General features: G+C 41.0%; 1 protein-coding gene across 1 annotated transcript in view; it reads left to right on the top strand.

The window, feature by feature from the left end:
• Window positions 1–6: 6 nt before the first annotated feature.
• Window positions 7–19,031, top strand: part of SLAIN1 (SLAIN family member 1) — a 74,939-nt gene continuing 55,914 nt past the window's right edge. The window contains exons 1-2 of the mRNA XM_006139951.3: window positions 7–15; window positions 17,092–17,231. Of these exons, the coding sequence (XP_006140013.1) occupies window positions 17,189–17,231 (43 nt within the window). The 5' untranslated portion in view covers window positions 7–15; window positions 17,092–17,188. The remainder of the gene's footprint in view (window positions 16–17,091; window positions 17,232–19,031) is intronic.

The following is a 19,031-nucleotide window of genomic DNA, read 5'->3' as shown; positions in this document are numbered from 1 at the left end:
GGCCGACTACACCTGGTCCTGCCATGCTCTGTTCCCCTTCCCGAGCCCCTGCCTCGGAGGGCCCGGGAAGCGGGGGGAGGGGAAGTGGGGGAGGAAGTGGGGTACCTCGCGGCCGCCCTGCAACTCTCCGCGGGCCCTAGGCCGAGTGGCCTAGCAGGTGCAAGCCGGGAGGTGGGTTGAGGGTTTTCGCCTAGGCGGAAACCTGTTTTCTAGCAGCCCAAGCTGACCGACTGGGGGTGAACTGGTCCCCTCCATCTGCCTCTGGTCTTTGGTGATTATTGGGGTTCCAAGCTCCTCGGCAAGAGCCACGTCATCTTGTCTTGTTGCTATATCCTGCTCTTTCTCCCGGTTCTTGGGTGGGTAGGGATTGGTCTGTGTCTGCGACTAGGTCTCTCTCCTTCCCTTCCAAACGAACGCTGGGCAGATTTGCTGCTGTCCCCCTTCCCCAGGCTTCTGAAGCCGCTAGTGATGGATGTCTCCTCAGAGAGTTGGGGCTGGCGGTTGGAGTTGTGCGGTCCTACACGCCCTTGAGCGCTGCATTTTCATGGCTCTCTTCTTTCTAGAGAATGACTTTAAAAAATGTGTTATCCGGTTTACATAGGATAATTGTACATTTGTGTGGAATAGAATATGCTTGTCAATGTTCGCGTCGTGTGTAATAAACCAAGAATATAGACCTATTCCTGTTACTCGACGTTGAATTTGACATTATGTTGTGCGCATCCCCAGGCGTTCGCATCAGTAGTGGTGTCAAACAGGAGTTTCACGGGGTGGAGAGAAGAGGGTGAAGATCACTTTTTCTTTTTTTCACTTCCTTTAATTTTTAAAACTACACCGAAGAAACGTGAGGTCAGAGAACCTAAATTCTCTTATTTTTCTTGCAGTTTCTTAAGTTGGTGGTTATCAGAAAACGCAAGACTAGTAGCATTTATTCAGCTGCTCTGTCTGGTTTCCCAGTAACTTTGCAGGGAGGTATCCAATTCCTTTACTATGGCTCTTTCTGGCTGCTTGCTCGTGGCTTAATAGGCATTTAATGACCGACTCCTTTTGGTTGGTTGGTACAGTGTCCTCAGGGATGTGGTCAGATAAGTAGAAACTTCAGGTAAAGTGGAACTTGGGTTTATGCAAGGAAAATAAAAGCATTCATCTCTGCATAACAGTGATGTAAAGAACCATTTTAGTCCTCTTTATTTAGACTCTTCCTATCTTTCCAGGCTGGGTTTTTCTTGCCTTTCTTTGTCTTCCTGTTGCATGATTGCACAGGAGAGAATGGGAGATGCAGAAGTTTACTGGTTTCCTCTTGGGACATATGGTGTTCTTTTTCCCTTACACATGCTTTTATGTGAAAACTCTTGATTGAAAACTACACTCACTAAATGGTTTGCCTCCAGAATCAAAATACTTAGAGCTAAAAAAGCCTTTCAGAGGTATAACCATCCTCCTCTTCAGTACTTTATTCTCTGCAGCCTTGTAGACAGCTCAAGTTGTAAAAATCGGTCAGCTCACAACCTTCTGGAACTTTAAGCCATTCTTCCAAAGCTACACTTTAATTTTTGTAAAACTCGGGCTCTGTTGTAATCTCATTTTCAGCCTGAGTATGGTATTGGAAAATACTCTCATAATGAATCTTGGGTGTTACTATTATAATATCTATAAGCTCTTATACCACCCTCAAATTACTTTAGGTTCCTTTATTCTCTATGTGACATTTTCTGACACATCTGTAAATAGTAGAAGGAAACTTGATGAGATATAAGGGAACAGTGCTTTAAAAATTACTGGCATTGGGGCTAGCAGGTGGCATGGTGGTTAAGGTACTAGACTTCCACATGGCTGACTGCAGTTGAGTCCCTGACCTGTGGCTTGCTTGCTCTGTCTCTCTCTCTCTCTCTCTCTCTGGTGAGTGCACTGACATATATGAAATTAAAAAATAATTATAAATACAATAAAATAATTCTTAAAGAACTAGCATTTAAAATATTTTAAGTACGTTAACTTAGTACATAAAGAGGTAGTATAACTTTATTTTCTTTTGAATGGATGTCTACCCTGTTTAGTTACCGTCCAATTATACCGATAACTAAGCCTTCTCTGTAGTGTATATTTTTCTTCAAACGTCATTGAAATGACTGAGCTAAGAAAAATCATTGGCTTTGTGACATCAGCAAATCAGTCCTTCAGATAGTTTTAAGGAAATCTAAGTTGAAGCAGGTTCTATTAATTCATCTGAGTGTGCGTGATAAGTCAAATCAATGTTTTACAATGGTTTCTATAGACAAATGGCACACTATTTATAGAGCATTTCCCACAAAACCTAAGATTGGAATCCCAGGTGAAAAAACAAGGAAGGATCATTAATCTTAGTGAGATCAACTTGAAACTTTTAAGGTCACCTGATTTGCAGAACATTTCTTGTAACATCTTATACCAGCTATTTTTGTAGGGCAATATCTTGGCATACTGATGAAAAAACAATCAACAGTGCTTGATTTTTAAATCTTAATCCACTTAATACTTGTGAAGCATTCTATGTTCCTTTATCACCATAAATTATACATGTCCCTGTCCTGTGGTCTCTCACATAGAGCGATTTTCCCTTGGATTCTCTGATGTTTGCAAGATGGCAACCTAATATTATAGAGGTATTTTTACTATAGCGCATGTGCACTTGCTGGAGAGACAAAGACAGATAGAAAGTGGGAAATCACTCCGTGGGGATGGATGGCCACGCCACAATCCTTTCTTCATTCTCATCTCTGAAGTTTGGGCATGTATGCACATGCCCCGTGTGTTTTAAGCCACCAGGTCTGGAACTCAAAGCACAGTTGAGTATGGAAGATCAAACATAACCATTATGCCATCTACTGGTCCCAGGTGACAACTTATTTTTATTTCCTGTATTTAGTAAGAAAAAATTGGAGTGGGTACATAGTGCTTGATTATCTTCAAAATACTTAAAATGAGAAGCTTTACATTTTTATTGTAAAGATAAAACATAGAAGTGGATTTAAAGTCACAAGTAAAATGCCTCTCTTGTCCTCAGTCCGTTTACCTTGACTCAAAATTAACCCGTGAACACACTGTAGGTCTTTCAATATAAAATTGTCATTGTCTGGGTCAGCAGGTGATATGGTGGTTAGGTTGCTGTAGCCTCTATGGCCAGCTCTTTGGCTTTAATCCTGGACCCAGTTACTTGGGAAACACTGCAGGCACTTGTGCCTGTGTACCCAAAATCCCTAGAGGAGAATGGGTTACAGTGTGGCCATCCTCCTTGGGGGAGAGTGGTAATTTATCATTTTACCCTTTACCCTTTTCTGTCTTTTTCCAGCAAGTGCATGCACGCTATGGCAAAAATCTTAAAAAAAAAAAAAAAAAAAAAAAAAAAAAAAAGTCAATATGCAAGTATATGCAAATCAGTTTACTTTTTATCGAAGATATCTTGGACATCTTTGTACACTGTGCTCCCCATCTCTTTGGCACCAGTGCATATTATTCCAATACTTGGTCCTGGATATTGTTACTTTATGGCTTTTTTTTAGTGCATTTTTATTATTTCAACTTGATGGGTTAAACAAAATTGCTAATAATTTAGAATGGTACTTCCTGTGAAGATGTCACATTTTTAAGGATGGAAAGCTTATAAATAGATTTGTTATTGGATAGTTTAGGAATTCTTTCTGTATAGCTTTATATTTTTAGAATTACTTTATTGAACTTTAATTTGACCAGAGATGGACAGAGTGAGAAAACGAGAGTGAGAGAGTGCGAGCGAGAAGGCAAGCACCAGGCCAGGGCTTGAACCATAGTTGGTCACGTGGGAGTCCAGTGCCCTTAGCCACCACACCATCTGCTGGCCCCAGGATACTTTCGTATAAACCTTAGACTGTAACAATCTTCCTTTTATTAATAACTTGGATAAAATTTGGCTGAAGGATTATGTATTGAAGGTAAATCATGAATAGTGGAACCAATATTTGATGATCATTTATTAATGATCAGTCAACTCTCTCATGTCTTTTTTCAGAACAGTGAATGAATGAATTGATATGAATAACAGTGGGTACCAATAACTGCATACTAGACATTTCTGTAACCTGGTTTAGCTGCCTTATTCCAATGTTGAGGACAGAAACTCTAAGCTTATGACTTCTGTAAGCTCTTCCAGTTATTGTGAGTTCTGACTAAAAATAAAACTCAGGTTATTTACACAAATTCAGAAGTGTTTATCTGTTGATATTTTCCTCCAAAGCTAGACCCACAAATGAGTTGTAAAAAAGATAGATTGACCATTTTATTTTTTTAAAAAAATGAAGTTAGTAGAATAAATCAGTTTACTGCATCTCACAATACAATACTTCTTGTCAAACTTATTTCAGTTTCATATATGTGTATTCTGGGAATATGTTTGTGCATTATGGTCAAATTTAGAAAAACTCTAATTGTCAGTGTTGAAAAGTGAAATAGGCTTGAAAAGACAGGTGGAAAATCACAAATGTCTGAAAATAGTGGAATCTGGGGTAAGTTGGGGTAAGTTTATACCTCAACTAGGAAGATAGTTCTATATAAGAAAATGCCACAATGAAAACATGCCAGTTAATGTAAAGTACAACCCTGTAAAAAAAAAAAAATCCTGTTTTAGCGAAGTGACATGTAGCAGAATATTGAGGCTATGCAAAGGGATTGTGGCAGGGATATTAAATCTGCCCAACTGGAAAGGACAGGAAAAATTGTTAATTATTTAATGGAAAAAGATGATCTGTACAAATTAAGGAAAATTTAATGAATGAGGTATTTGTTTTCCTTGTGTAATACCAAGACCCCAAACAGCTGGCTAAAATCATTGCCAATTCTTCATTAAAGCTGTTGAACACCTTGTGCTATACATATGGCACAACTAAATTAGACCACCTAAACTGCTTTTTGCATAATTGATTTGCAGTGAAAAGACCAGAGGGTGCTTCACTTTCTGACAATTCTAATTGAAAATGCACAATGTTCTCTAGCAGCAAATGGAGTTGACTGAACTATATGGAGGCATGTATTTTAAATGATTAACTTTGAAGCACCGCAATAAGACATTGAAATAGAAGTTTGGGAGGCCAGCAGGTGGGTAGTGGTTAAGGGGATTGGAATCCCACATAGCCAGCCATGGTTTGAGTCCTGGACCTGGTCACTCTCACTCCCTCTTTCTGTCCCTTTCTGGTCAAATTGAAATAAATAAAATAATTTTAAAAAGTTTTGATTTAATTGGGTGGGATGGGAGAGTGGAGGGAAAGTTTGTGATAGAATGGTTCAGTAAATAAAATCTGGACTTTGCATATTCTGTTTTTATTTTTAAAAGAGAGATTTTTGCTGTAGGGTGTGTACACAGGTCAGAGAGACAGAAACAGGAAGCGAGAAACCATCTTCTTGGGGGATGACCATGCCGCAATCCATTCTCCATTACCCTCTGGGGATCGTGGGCACCCATGCAATGCACATGCACCTGGCCTGAATTTTAAGCCACCAGGTCTGGAACTAGAACTGCAGTCAACTATGTGGGAGTCCAGCGACATAACTATTGCACCATCTGCTGGTCGCCACATATGGTTTTTTCCTTAAAAAATTATTTTTTAACTTTTAATTAATTAATTTTTAATTTGACCAGAGGGACATAGTGAGAAGAGGGGGGTAGTAAAAAAGCAAACAACTGGATCTGGGACTCCATCCTTGGTCAGCCATGTGGGAGGTCAGCATCCTTAACCACCAGGCCACCTGCCGGCCCCCCTCCAACATTTCCTTTTAATAGCTATATGGTGTTAACTTTTACAAGGTCTGCCTAGCTTGATCCTAGCAAGTACTAGGGACTCAAAGACAGTGGGTGTGGACTAAAGACTGGTTGGTGGTACTTATTTGTGCTGATGTTTTGGCTCCTCTTCAATTAAAACTTGTGGCAATTGAAGGCTCTTGAAATTAGTTGTCTGAAAATTACCATGTTACTTTTTTTTTTTTCTTTTTGGAGAGATTTTCACTATAGGGTGCGTGCGCTCGCCAGACAGAGAGACATAGAGACAGAAAGCGAGAAATCACCCCCCAGGGGGGATGGTCACGCCGCAATCCCTTCTCCTCTATTCTCCTCTTGGGACCCTAGGCATGCATGCACACGTGCCCGGCGTGAGTTTTAAGTCACCGGGTCCAGGCCTCGAACCGCAGTAGACTACGTGGGAGTCCAGCGACATAGCCATTACACTAACTGCTGGTTCCCCCATGTTACTTTTTAGTGATTGGTGTGCACTTTTATTTTCCTGTATCATTTCCATTATATGCAAAAAAGATGACTTTAGAACCAAATATTATCTTGAACATAACTGAGTTTTTTTTTTCCCCCTTACACAGTTGTAATGCTTCATTTGAAATATTCAGGGTTATAATGGCAGGTTTTGTATTATTTTTTAACTCCTGTTACCATATATAGTGAGTCAGAGGACTGAGAATGTGAAATATATAGGAAAACAAGGAATTCCATGAGAAGGATAATGTTTCTAGGCATGTACTTTTGGAAGTTACTGAAGCAAAGTTCAAGGAAATTAGGGTGTGACATTTCAAGTGATAGTTTTATAATATTTAAAAAGTTCTGAAATTTTAGATAAAAGTTTTTCCGATGTTCTCACCAGATTCAAAACGACCATTACTGAAACTACCGAAGTTGAAAGAGTTGTCAGTCACTAGAAGGTATGTTGCACTAAGGATAGCAAAATAGGATATTGTAAATGTTAGGACATTGTAAGTACTATGACATTGTACTGGCAATGAATAAGGTTATTTTAATAATTTTAGAAGGTTAGAGCCATTTAGTACAGAAATGGCCTATGTTGCTTATCTGATTCTACAGCTATATTGTACTCAAGGAGTTTGTAGTTGTATGAGCTCCTCAATGGGCCCTTTTCTCTATTTAAATTCAAATCAGAGCTACTAGACTCAAAGGTATCCTGAACTTTTTGTTCTGAGACCCACTCTGAAAATGATCACTTACGTCTTAATGCATTACATTTGCATATTGCTCTACAGTCATCAGTAATTATGTGAGTACAAAACCTCACCTGTAACCTGGGTAGTTACAGAAAATAGCATCCTCTGCTCCTTCCTACACGTGGGCACCACTGCATCTTCGCCAGCTATTTTGATGTTATTTTTAAAGAGTCCTTATGTATGATCTTAGACATTTGTGAAATTGTAATGGAAGGTGAAGACTGAAGACTTAGCTGACTTCCCTCCAATACCCTCATCCACCACATCACTAACCCACTCCCCTATTAGTTCTTTTAGTTTTTGCTGTAGGGCATATGTGCTTGCTGGATGTATGGGGTGGGGGAGAGTAAGAAATCACTCTCCTTGGGAGATGGCCATACCGTAATCTCTTCTTCTCGGTCTTTTGGGCACATACACACACATGCTCAGCATGATTTTCAAGCTGCTGAGCCTGGGACTCAAACCACGGCATTGGCCATGTGGGATCCAGCTTCCTTAACTTCTACATAACCTGCTAACTCCATGTCCCCTTTAAAATTTTACTCAAAGGGAGAAAGGGAGGCAGAGAGAGAGGGAGAGAGACAGAGAGGAGAGAAGCAGAGGCAAAGACGGAGGGAGGCAGAGAAAAGGAGAGAGGCAGAGAGAGGGTAGGGGCTGCAACCCCAATAAGGTCGTTACACTGTGATCTACCCACACTCCTAGCCAGCCTGGACCATAGGCACAGGTGCATGCTTGGTGTGCTCAGAAAGGTCTTAAGACATGAACCTATGCCCTTCCCATGTGGGTCCAGGTGCTGTGTCACTGCACCACCGTCTGATCCTCATTTTCCCTTTTCACAATGATTTTTATAGTTTTTCTTTTAAATCATATTTGATGTCTATATTATGCCAAGCCCGTCAATAGTGTGTTACATTTATCTTCAATGCTGGTATTTCTCTAAGAGTTAATAATGGCTTTTCTGGGCACCAGCAGGTGGTGTGTTGGTTGGAATGTGGCCAACTGTGGTTTGAGTCCCAGACCTGGTGGCTTGGGTTTGTGTGTTCTCTCTCTCTCTCATGAGCACCCATGCCCTGTTGCAAATTAAATAATAATAATTAATAAAATTAAATAATTAAAAAAATGACTTTTCTTGACCGACCCATTTTTATTTCCTACCACAAATTATTTTCCCAAATAGTCTAATGGAACCATAAAAGTCCTCAGTAAGACCATGTAACATTTGGTAATCTCTTAACTCTTATTCTTAACATTTATTTTGCAGTGCTATTCCTTCTGAAATTCTTAATCCCGTTCTTCCAATCTTTATTGTTTGCTCCCTAGGTTGGATGCACAGTGCTATTGTCATGGGAATTCCTTTAGTTTCTTGTCCATGTCAGAGCCCCTACTTAAATCTTTGTCTTCGTATTTCATTTACTCACTTAGGAGAGTACAGCCTCTGATAGCTTTCTGAGAAAGGGGATATGCATGAGTAGCACAATTTAAGATTCTGTTTGAAGGGATCAGCAGTTGGCACAATGGCTATGTTGCTGGACTCACATGTAGTTGACCGTGGTTTGAGTCCCAGACCCAAGGGCTTAAACTCACCCCGGGTGTGTGTGCTTGTGTGCCTGCCCAAGATCCTGAGAGGAGAAGGGATTGCAGCATGGCCAACCCCCTGAGGGGGTGACTTCTTACTTTTTCTCTGTCTTTCTGGTGAGTGCAGGCACTCTATAGCAACCCCCCCCCCCCAAAAAAAAAAGGTTCTATTTGAAAATGTCTGTTGTACCTTCATGTGAGATTCATAGTTGGTCTGGGTACAAAAGCCTAACTCATTTCCCCCCACATTCAAAAGCATTTTTCCATTTTGTTCTAGCTTCTACTGCATTTTAGCTACCGGATACTGTGATTTGGACATTTATTAATAATTGTTTGTGCTATTTTATCTCTAGTATTCGGCAATGTTAATGTTATGTTGTACTTTGTAGTCATCTGTTATTGAGGACATTTGTAGGTGCTTCACTCTAGAATCATGGCCTGCCTCAACTCCAGGAATTTTTTTTTTCTTTTTCTTTTCTTTCCTCTTTCTTTTCTTTCCTCTTTCTTTTCTTTCCTCTTTCTTTCCTTCCCTCTTTCTTTCCTTCCCTCTTTCTTTCCTTCCCTCTTTCTTTCCTTCCCTCTTTCTTTCCTTCCCTCTTTCTTTCCTTCCCTCTTTCTTTCCTTCCCTCTTTCTTTCCTTCCCTCTTTCTTTCCTTCCCTCTTTCTTTCCTTCCCTCTTTCTTTCCTTCCCTCTTTCTTTCCTTCCCTCTTTCTTTCCTTCCCTCTTTCTTTCCTTCCCTCTTTCTTTCCTTCCCTCTTTCTTTCCTTCCCTCTTTCTTTCCTTCCCTCTTTCTTTCCTTCCCTCTTTCTTTCCTTCCCTCTTTCTTTCCTTCCCTCTTTCTTTCCTTCCCTCTTTCTTTCCTTCCCTCTTTCTTTCCTTCCCTCTTTCTTTCCTTCCCTCTTTCTTTCCTTCCCTCTTTCTTTCCTTCCCTCTTTCTTTCCTTCCCTCTTTCTTTCCTTCCCTCTTTCTTTCCTTCCCTCTTTCTTTCCTTCCCTCTTTCTTCTCCCTTCCCCCCCCCTTCATGTCCCTGTGTGGTCTCTGTGTCCCTTTGTGGTCTGTCTGCCTTCTTGTTGGCCATGTGGGTCTAGCTTCCTCTGTGCAGGGTTTAATCACCGTGCTGTGAGGTCAGTTCTTCCTTCCTTTCCTATTTTAAAAGTCTTGCCATAGGGCGTGTACACTCATCAGAGAGATAAAAGAAGAAAAGTGAGAAATCTCCCCCTAGGGGTGTGGCCATACTGCAAATCCCTTCTCTTCCAGTCTCCTCTTGAGATTTTGGGCATATATGCACATGTGCCTGTTGTAATTTTTCAATCTGCCAGGTCTGGCACTTGGACCATGGTCAGCCATGTGGGAATCCAGCAGAGAAATCCCTGTAAGTGAATGTGGCATAGTTGGTTACTTAGCAACTGAATGTGCCTTTGGGAAGTGAGCTCTGCTCTCAAATATGCCCTGAGACTGGCCAAATGAATGAGCTGCATTACACTGGCCCTGGATATTAAGGAAATCTTCCTGTGAGAGTCTCCTACAAATAAAATAGAAAAAGTCTCTTGTCAAAAAAAGGCAGGAGGGGGAACCAGCAGTTAGCGTAATGGCTATGTCGCTGGACTCCCACGTAGTCGACCGCGGTTCGTGTCCTGGACCCGGTGGCTTAAAACTCACGCTGGGCGCGTGTGCGTGCGTGCCCAAGATCCCGAGAGGAGAATGGAGGAGAAGGGATTGCAGTGTGACCATCCCCCCTGGGGGGTGATTTCTCGCTTTCTGTCTCTGTCTCTCTCTGTCTGTCTGGCGAGCGCATGCGCCCTACAGTGAAAATCTCTCAAAAAAAAAAAAAAAAAAAAAGGCAGGAGGGGCATGTGAAATGCAAAGGTTAGCTGGTTGGTGGAAGCTTCTTAGCAGCAGAAGATATAAGCAGTTACTCTATAGCATGCTGGAGGTAATGCTCAGGTCATGGGTAGCTTCGGGTAACAGTTGAGAGAGATTTGAGAACAAGAATGAAGGTTCTGACACAAACATGAATTTGTGTGTAATAAACCACAAGAAAATTGGATTAACTCAAAGCAGTCTAGAGATAAAGGATTTCCGCAGTTGAATAATTGGTCACTCATTTATGTCAGGGCAGTGACACCTACTCCTCTTCACAGTTTCTTCCAAAGTAGTTATAGCATTTTACATTTCCAACAGCAATGTATGAAATTTTCAAATGTGTCATATCCTCATTAATACTTGCTAGGTCCAGTCTGCTCAACTTTAGTCTTTCTAATAGGCACGTGGTTTTCATTTTCCCAATAACTAATGATAAACATCTTTTTGTATACCTGTATGTCATCAGTAGATCTTGTAAAATGTCTGTTCAAATCATTTGCCCATTTTTTAATTGGGTTGCTTCTTAGTAAGTTCAAAGAATATTCTACATGAAAGTTGTTTGTCGCGCTTAAAATTTGCAAACACCTTTTCCTCAATCCATGGTATGTCTCTCATTCTCTTAATAGTCTTTTTAAAATGTTTAAATTTTATTTTCTTTTATACATTCAATCACATATGTCACGTAGCTTGCAAAGTGAATATTCCCACATGTATACATTTCTCACCAACCCAGTTGAGAATACTATACATTATCTTCAATAGATAATAACCCATTTCTTTGTCTCATAAATGCCTTGCCTCTATTTTTCTCCTTAATGTCCTTGCTCAGACTCTCCTCCTTCACTCACCCTCTTCCCACACTGTATCTGGTATTTATAATCATTTTCTGTTTCTATATCCTCTTGTCATTCAATTTTGGTTATAGAGTGCGGACAGTTGGTATAGATTAAGTGGAGATACACAATGTCTCTCCTTCATAGCCTGGCTTGCTTCACTCAGCAGTAAATCTTCCATATTGGTCCACTTTCTGTCAAAAGCCAGGGTCTTTTTTTTTTTTTTTAATGGCTGAGTAGTATTCCATAGAGTATATAGTATCTTTTAAAGAGAAAAGATAAGTCCAACACAATAGTTTTCTCTTGTGGATCACACTTTTAATTTTAGAAATTATATCCAAGAAATGGTAACCAATCCAAGGACACACAGACTTTCACCTACATTTTCTTATAAACATTTTGCAATTTCATGGTTTAAATCCTTGATATCTATTTTGAGTTAGTTTTGGATATTATATGAAGTATAGGTCAAAATTTTTTTCAATGTGGAATTTATTTTATTCCAGTGCCATTTGTTCAAAAGCCTGTCTTTTCTTCATTGAATTGACTGTGCTTTGTTGAAAATCAGTATCCCATATATGTGCAGTTCTATTTGTGGACTGCTTTTCCCATTGATCTGTATAGTCATCTTTTTTTTCCCCTTTTTCTAGAGTTCTCGCTATAGGGCTCATGAACTCGCCAGAAAGACAGAGTCAGAGACAGAAAGCGAGAAATCACCCCCCAGGTGGGATGGCCACACCACAATCCCTTCTCCTCCATTCTCCTCTCGGGATCTGGGGCACCACACACATGTGGCTGGCGTGAGGTTAAGCCACCGGGTCCAGGATTCAAACCACGGTCGACTACGTGGGAGTCCAGCAACATAGCCATTACGCTAACTGCTGGTTCCTGTATATTTATCTTTAGGTCATACTAAACTGTCTTTATTACTGTAGCTGGATTATACATCTCAATCACTTAGTCCATGGCTCTCTGTTTTTTAAACAAACGTTTGGTTATTCTAGGATCTTTGCATTTCCATGTATATTTTAGTATCAACTTCTATATTTCTACAAAAACAACCCTGCTAGGATTCCAATTGGGATTTTGTGAATTACGTACGTGAATTCAAGGAGACTTGACTACAGTATTTTGTATTCTCACTTATAAACATGGTATATCCTTACCTTTCTGTTGCCTTTGATTTCTCTGAGTGCTTTATAGTTTTCAGTGCACAAGTCCTGCACATCTTTTATCAGATTTATCCTTAGGCATCTTTTTTTTAAAAACAAAGCAAAACAAAACAAAATAAAACAAAACAAAAAAACTTTTATTGCAGAATGGAAAGTGAAATTAAAAAAAAGTTGTTGCTAATGTATATAAATGTGCCTACATCATCCTGGAATCCTATAGTCTTGCTACTAAACTCAATTATCCTGTAATAGTATCTTACAGATTTCTTAGGTTTTTATTTTTTTTTTTTAAAAACACAGTCATGTCATTTTGTGATTTCAAAGAAATGTCAATGTTTTTATTTTATTGACTAATTACATTACTCAGAGACTGCTAAATTAGAAGTGTTTAGAGCTAGTGTCCTTGTCTCGTTTCTAATATTAGGAGAAAAGTGTTCAGTCTCTCTCTGTTAAGTGTGCTGTTTTTATAGATGCCTGTGAGTTCAGGGACACTTCCGTTCCTAAATTGCTGAGAATTTTTTTATCAGGAGTAGATATCAAATGTTTTTCTGTTTGTCTATTGACTTTTCTCTCTTGGTTAATACGGTAGGTTATATTGGTATTTGAATGGTATTAAACCAGCCTTTTGTTTCTGGGATAAATACTACTTGGTAATACCTTTTATATGTTAGACTCAATTTGCTAAAAATATTTGACTTTTTGTATTTGCGTTCATGAGTAATGTTAGTTTTTAATTTCTTCACGTGTAAGGTCTATGTCTAATTTTGATGTCAGAATAACCTTGGCCTTACATTGGGTTGCCAGAAAAGCCATGGATATTTTTGCATTGAAAAACAGAAAAATACATCATGACTTTTCTGACAACCCAGTGCAGTGTTATTAGGATGTCTTCCCTTCCCTTCTCTTCTATGTGTTTTGCTCTTTTTTTTTTTTTTAATGTTTGGTAAAGCTCAGTGGTGAAACCTTTTGTCTGGGCCTCTGTTCATAGGTACTTTCCATGTTTGCATTTAACATTTTTGTCCTGTAATTTTAACCTATATTATGTGCGTCTGTATTTAATGTGCATTTCTTGTGGGCAGTTTATAATTGTGTGGATTATGACCAAATTATAAATGACCCTTTTAAATATAAGGAGAAACTTGCCGGCAGGCTCATCAGCCGGCTTACCCTCCGTTTTTATTGACTGTGATTGTACCAGGGCTGGAGCCTAAGCAGTCACTGAGCAAAGGGGACAATGTGATCATCATGGTCGGCTTAGTTCAGAGCGTTTTGAACATGTCACCTTCAAACAAGTAATAGCAGCCGCACCCAGGAACTTGTTAAAGATTCTCATTCTGGGGCCCGCAGGTGGCGTGGTGGTTAAGGGCCCTGGACTCCCACATGGCTGATCGCAGTTTTGAGTCCCGGACCTGGCAGCTTGCTTCCTCACTTTCTCTCTTTCTCTCTCTCTCTCTCTCTCCCTCCTTCCCTCTCTGGTCATATTAAAATAAGTAAATAAAGTTAAATAAAATAATTCTTAACATTATACAAAAAAAGATTCTCATCCTTTGATACATAGTTAGTGGGTTTTTGGGTTATTCTGTTTGTTTTTTGGTAAAGTGTATGCACGTTGGGGAGGGGAGCACCCTCCACAGGGCTCAGTCGTGCCTTGATCTCCTTCCTGCAGTTCCCCAGCCTGTCAGGATCCAGGCATGGGACCAGCGCATTTTTCAGCATAGGGGGCTGGGTACTTAAATCATGGTTGCGTATGGCCTTAAGCTTCACAGTCTGGTGTGTTCCTGACTGCTTCACAGAGTCTGAGCTGCGATTTGTGGTGTGTTGGATGTACCTCAGATTAAGATGCACTGGCCTAGGCTAGCGCTTTCTTGGGGGGCCAGGGTAAGGTATCCGTTACTGGACAGTTCATAGGACTCTTAACAAGGAAGGGTGGAGAGGATTATTACCCACAGGAGTAGGTAATAATCTTGCCATAATAAGGTCGAGGACAGGTCTAGGAATATGGCATTTTTTTGTTTAGGTTTTCACTGTAGGACACCCGTGCTCACTAGCGAGAGACAGAAAGACAGAGACAGAGACACAGAGGCAGAGAAACAGAGGCAGGCAGAGAGACAGGCAGAGAGAGAGAGACTGAGACAGGCAGAGGGAGAGACAGAGGCAGAGGGAGAGACAGAGATAGGCAGAGAGAGACAGAGAGAGAGAAATCACCTCCCCCCCCCCCCCCCCCCCCCCGCTCCCCCCAGTGGGATAGCCACACTACAATCCCTTCACTTCCTGGGGTTTTGGGCATACACACATACCCAGTGTGACTTTCAAGCCGCCAGGAAGTCCAGAACTCAAACTGCAGAGTTGGCCACATGGGATCCGGTGCCATAATCACTACACCATCTGCTGACCCCAAGAATATGAATGTTTAATGAACCAATATGCTCCTGATGGGGACCAGTCTGTGAACAACATTCTAAGGAGAGGACAGTATATTAGAATGACTGTTACATTGATTAAGAAAGGTATTTTAGAATTTTCTTCAGTAACAGTGAGCATACTGTGCCCCAAGGGCATATTGAATCTGTTGCCTGTTTTGCATAAGATAGACTTTTTACATTTGTAGATGATGGAAAAAACAACTCAAAAGAATATGGACATTATAGAAAACTCAACTTGGAGTGTATATGAATAAAGTTCATAGGAGCACAGCCTTGCTTATTCCTTTACGTTACTGTACCTGCCTCTTATCTGTTGAAATGGCAGAGGCACTATTTCAAGAGATTTTGTGGCCAAGAAAGCTGCAAATATTTGTTAGCTGGCCGTGGACAGAAAGTCTGATAGCCTCTCATTTGTAAGAATAATTTACCAACCTCTCTATATTCTTTTATTCTAGAAGAATAATTTACCAAAGAATAGTGCATTTCCCAACCCTCTCAGATAACTGATAAATCGCTATGTTAGGTGGAAGTACTATCTAGACCAATAAATGTGTGATTAATGAAGCATATGCTGTTTTAAGAATATGTATTCTTTAGAATGATGGTAACTTTGGAGACCAGTAGGTGGCCTGGTGGTTAAGGCACTGGACACTCCCACATGGCTGACCATGGTTTGAGACCTGGATCTGGTGACTTACTTTCTCACTTCCTCTCTCTGTCTCTCTCTCTCTGTGGGTCTCTCTGGTCAAATTAAAATAAATGAGTAAGTAAACTGAAGTAATTCTTATAAAAGTCATGGTAACTTTATTTTAAGGCATATTACTTTAGTGAGATCTGTAATCAGAATAAGCTACACTAAACTTACTCTGATTAGTATAGCTTATTCTGATTACAGAATTACAATTATTCTGTTACAGATTACAATTACTATAGCAAGCAATTGGAGAGAGGAAGTTTTTAACATTTTTCTTCTCCTTCCCCCTCTGAATGTGTCTGTGCATGGAGGCTGGGCCGAGGTAAGAAAGCCTCACCATGTATGTCACACAGCAGCCCTTCCTGATTCCTTCTCCTTTTGAGATTTCAGACACCCGCACACAAATTCCTGGTGCGTCTCTCAAGCCACCAGGTTTAGGACTCCAACCAAATGGTTGCTCGTGTGGGATCCAGCTGCCTTAACCACCATGCCAACCTCCCCCCCTCCCCCCATTTGTGGGATAACTGCTGGTTATTCCTCAAGATAAACTGTGTGGAGTGACTCTAGCACTGAAAATATTCTACAGTTTACCTTAATGTAGTGTATCTACGAGAGAGAATCTTTATCACAACTTGGAGTGCTTCTGGGTGTTTAGTTTATGCATTATGTGTAATGGCATAGATGCTGAATTAGAACTCTTCCTAAAATGTGTCTTATAAAGCTGAAAGACCTACATATATCAGGTTTAGTACAAATTTGAGATTGGGAAATACCTATTTTTTTTTAAAGGTTCAGAAAAATCAAGACAACAGACTTATACTTTTGTTAAGGCTTAATTTTTTAGAATTGTGTGTGCTCCTCTGAGAAGGGAGGGAGGGAGCGAGGGGGAGCATCCCCTCCCACATAGGAAATGGTCATGCTGCAATCCTCCCTCCTCCATTTCTCTCTGCTGTTGGGATTTTGGACATGCGTGCAACTGGGCCCAGAGTGTTTCTCAAGCAGCTGAGTCTGAGACTTGAACCGCACAGTGTGCAGTGTGGAATCCAGCCACCATAGCCACTGTGCCTCTGGCAGGCCCTAGACTTATTATTATTTTTTTAACGCATAGAAGATTTGCCTTGTATACCACTTCATGTTTACGTCCCTTGTCCCAAGTTCACGTTCGGCTCTGTTGACAGAGAGATGGAAGTGTTCCATCAGGTCGTGGATGTGCGTCAGGTCTCACTGATGTACAATGAGATCGTCAGGGTGCTGCTGGGGCTTAGAAAAGCCCCTCCTCTCTGACTCTGAAGCAGTTACGGGGAAAACTGTGAGCCCTTCTTTTGAAGCTTTTTTCTCATGCTACAGAAAGTGCCACGTACAATGTAGGGATATTTGCCTGCTCAAAATGATCTTGGAACTTGAATCAAATGGGAATTCTGTTTCTGTATACAGTTATATATGTGTTGCCTTTTCCATAGAAGAAGTCGTTTTCTCTCTCTACATCTATATCATACCTATAATGTAGATTTCTTTTTTTAAGGTTATACGTTGGCTCTTCAAAGACGTTGACCTCACCAGAGAAATCCCTGACTCCTTTGCAGTGGTGCAGACACGTCCTGGACAACCCGACTCCTGAGATGGAGGCAGCCAGGCGGTCCCTGTGCTTTAGACTGGAGCAAGGTAACTGGGAACGTGTTCGTCTACCTCCTGGCGCTGCCGCTGCTCACGACTCTCCTTTTCCCTGCTGGGTGTGGAATAGACACTAACGCTGAAAACCCACACCCTGAGGCGTACCTGTTGTGTGCAGTTCGTGTCACTTGTCTTACACATAAGCTTCTCAGTATAGGGTGTTTTTAGTTTTCTGCTTGCTTTGGGTCAGATTTTTAGCATGCTTTAGTTTTGTTTTTATTTATTTTTTATTTTTTGGAGAGATTTTCACTGTAGGGCGCGTGCGCTTGCCAGACAGACACAGAGAGACATAGAGACAGAAAGTGAGAAATCACCCCCCAGGGGGGATGGTCACGCCGCAATCGCTTCTCCTCCATTCTCCTCTCGGGATCTTGGGCACGCACGCACACGCGCCCAGCGTGAGTTTTAAGCCACCGGGTCCGGGACGCGAACTGCGGTCGACTAATGGGAGTCCAGCGACATAGCCATTACGCTAACTGCTGGTTCCCAGCATGCTTTAGTTTTTATTGTAGTATAGAAATGTAGCTTTTTTTTTTTTTTTTTTTTTGTTTCTCCTCTACTTTTTCTCCTTTCTGTAGGCACATATGCCAATAAGTAAATAAAATGTCCATCTTCAAGTTTCTGGGGTTGGTCACAGTCAATCGAATCCTCAGGTAGAACACTGGGGTTTCATTGGATTCTGACTCTGACAATAACGTCAGACTATGAGCTCCTTCAGACTTTAGTTAGATGCATATGTATTTGGAAGTTGTTTTTTTTTTTTTTTTCCCGAGAGGTTTTTGCTATAGGGCGCATGCACTCGCCAGAGAGACAGAGAGACAGAAAGTGAGAAATCACCCCCCAGAGGGGTTGGCCATGCCGCAATCCCTTCTCCTCCATTCTCCTCTCAGGATCTTGGGCACGCATGCACACGCACCCAGCGGGTCCGGGACGCGAACCGTGGTTGACTGCATGGGAGTCCAGCGACATAGCCTTTATGCTAACTGCTGGTCCCTGTATTTAGAGTTTTAACCTTTATAAACTGGGAAATAATCATTGCATTGTATGTCACGTTTGCTTAGGGAGCCCAACAGAAATGTAAGTTAGAAAAAAATTAGAACAGGAATAGAAAAACAGCAAAGGAATGAGTAGTACTTAGCTCTTGGCTATTTTGATATATTGTAGTAGACACTTCAACATTGTAACTGTTTAGACTTCTGGCTGGTATCTTAACTTCTTGACATCCTTTTCACGGTCTAAAAACACTGTTTCTGTGGGCCAGCTAGTGGCCTGATGGTTAAGGTGCTGGATTCCCACATGGCTGACCACAGTTCTCCTTCTGTCTTCCTGGTCAAATTAAAATAAATAAATAAATAATAACCAATAAATTAAATTAAAAAATTAAAATAACAAACAAAACAAAAAAAACACTGTTTCTATTCCACGGACCACCTACATCTAAATCACACATGAACTTGACAGTTTAGACCCCCTGCCCCCTCCAGGTCAAAGAATTAGGATTGGGACCAGCAGTTAGTGTAATGACTATGTTGCTGGACTCCCATGTAGTTGACCACGGTTCGAGTCCCAGACCCGGTGGCTTGAACTCATGCTGGGTGTGTGGGTGTGTGTGTGTGTTTGTGCGCCCAAGATCCTGAGAGGAGAATGGAAGAATGGAGAAGGGATTGTGGCATGACCATCCTCCCTGGGGGGGTGATTTCTCGCTTTCTGTGTTTGTCTCTCTCTGTCTTTCTGGAGAACGCATGTGCCCCATAGCAAAAACCTCTCCCCCCCCCCCAAAAAAACAAAAGG

The sequence above is a fragment of the Tupaia chinensis genome, unplaced genomic scaffold, assembly GCF_000334495.1.
Source record: "Tupaia chinensis unplaced genomic scaffold, TupChi_1.0 Scaffold000013_1, whole genome shotgun sequence".
Classification (NCBI taxonomy): Eukaryota; Metazoa; Chordata; class Mammalia; order Scandentia; family Tupaiidae; genus Tupaia; species Tupaia belangeri.
This window is presented reverse-complemented; position numbering and strand designations above follow the sequence as displayed.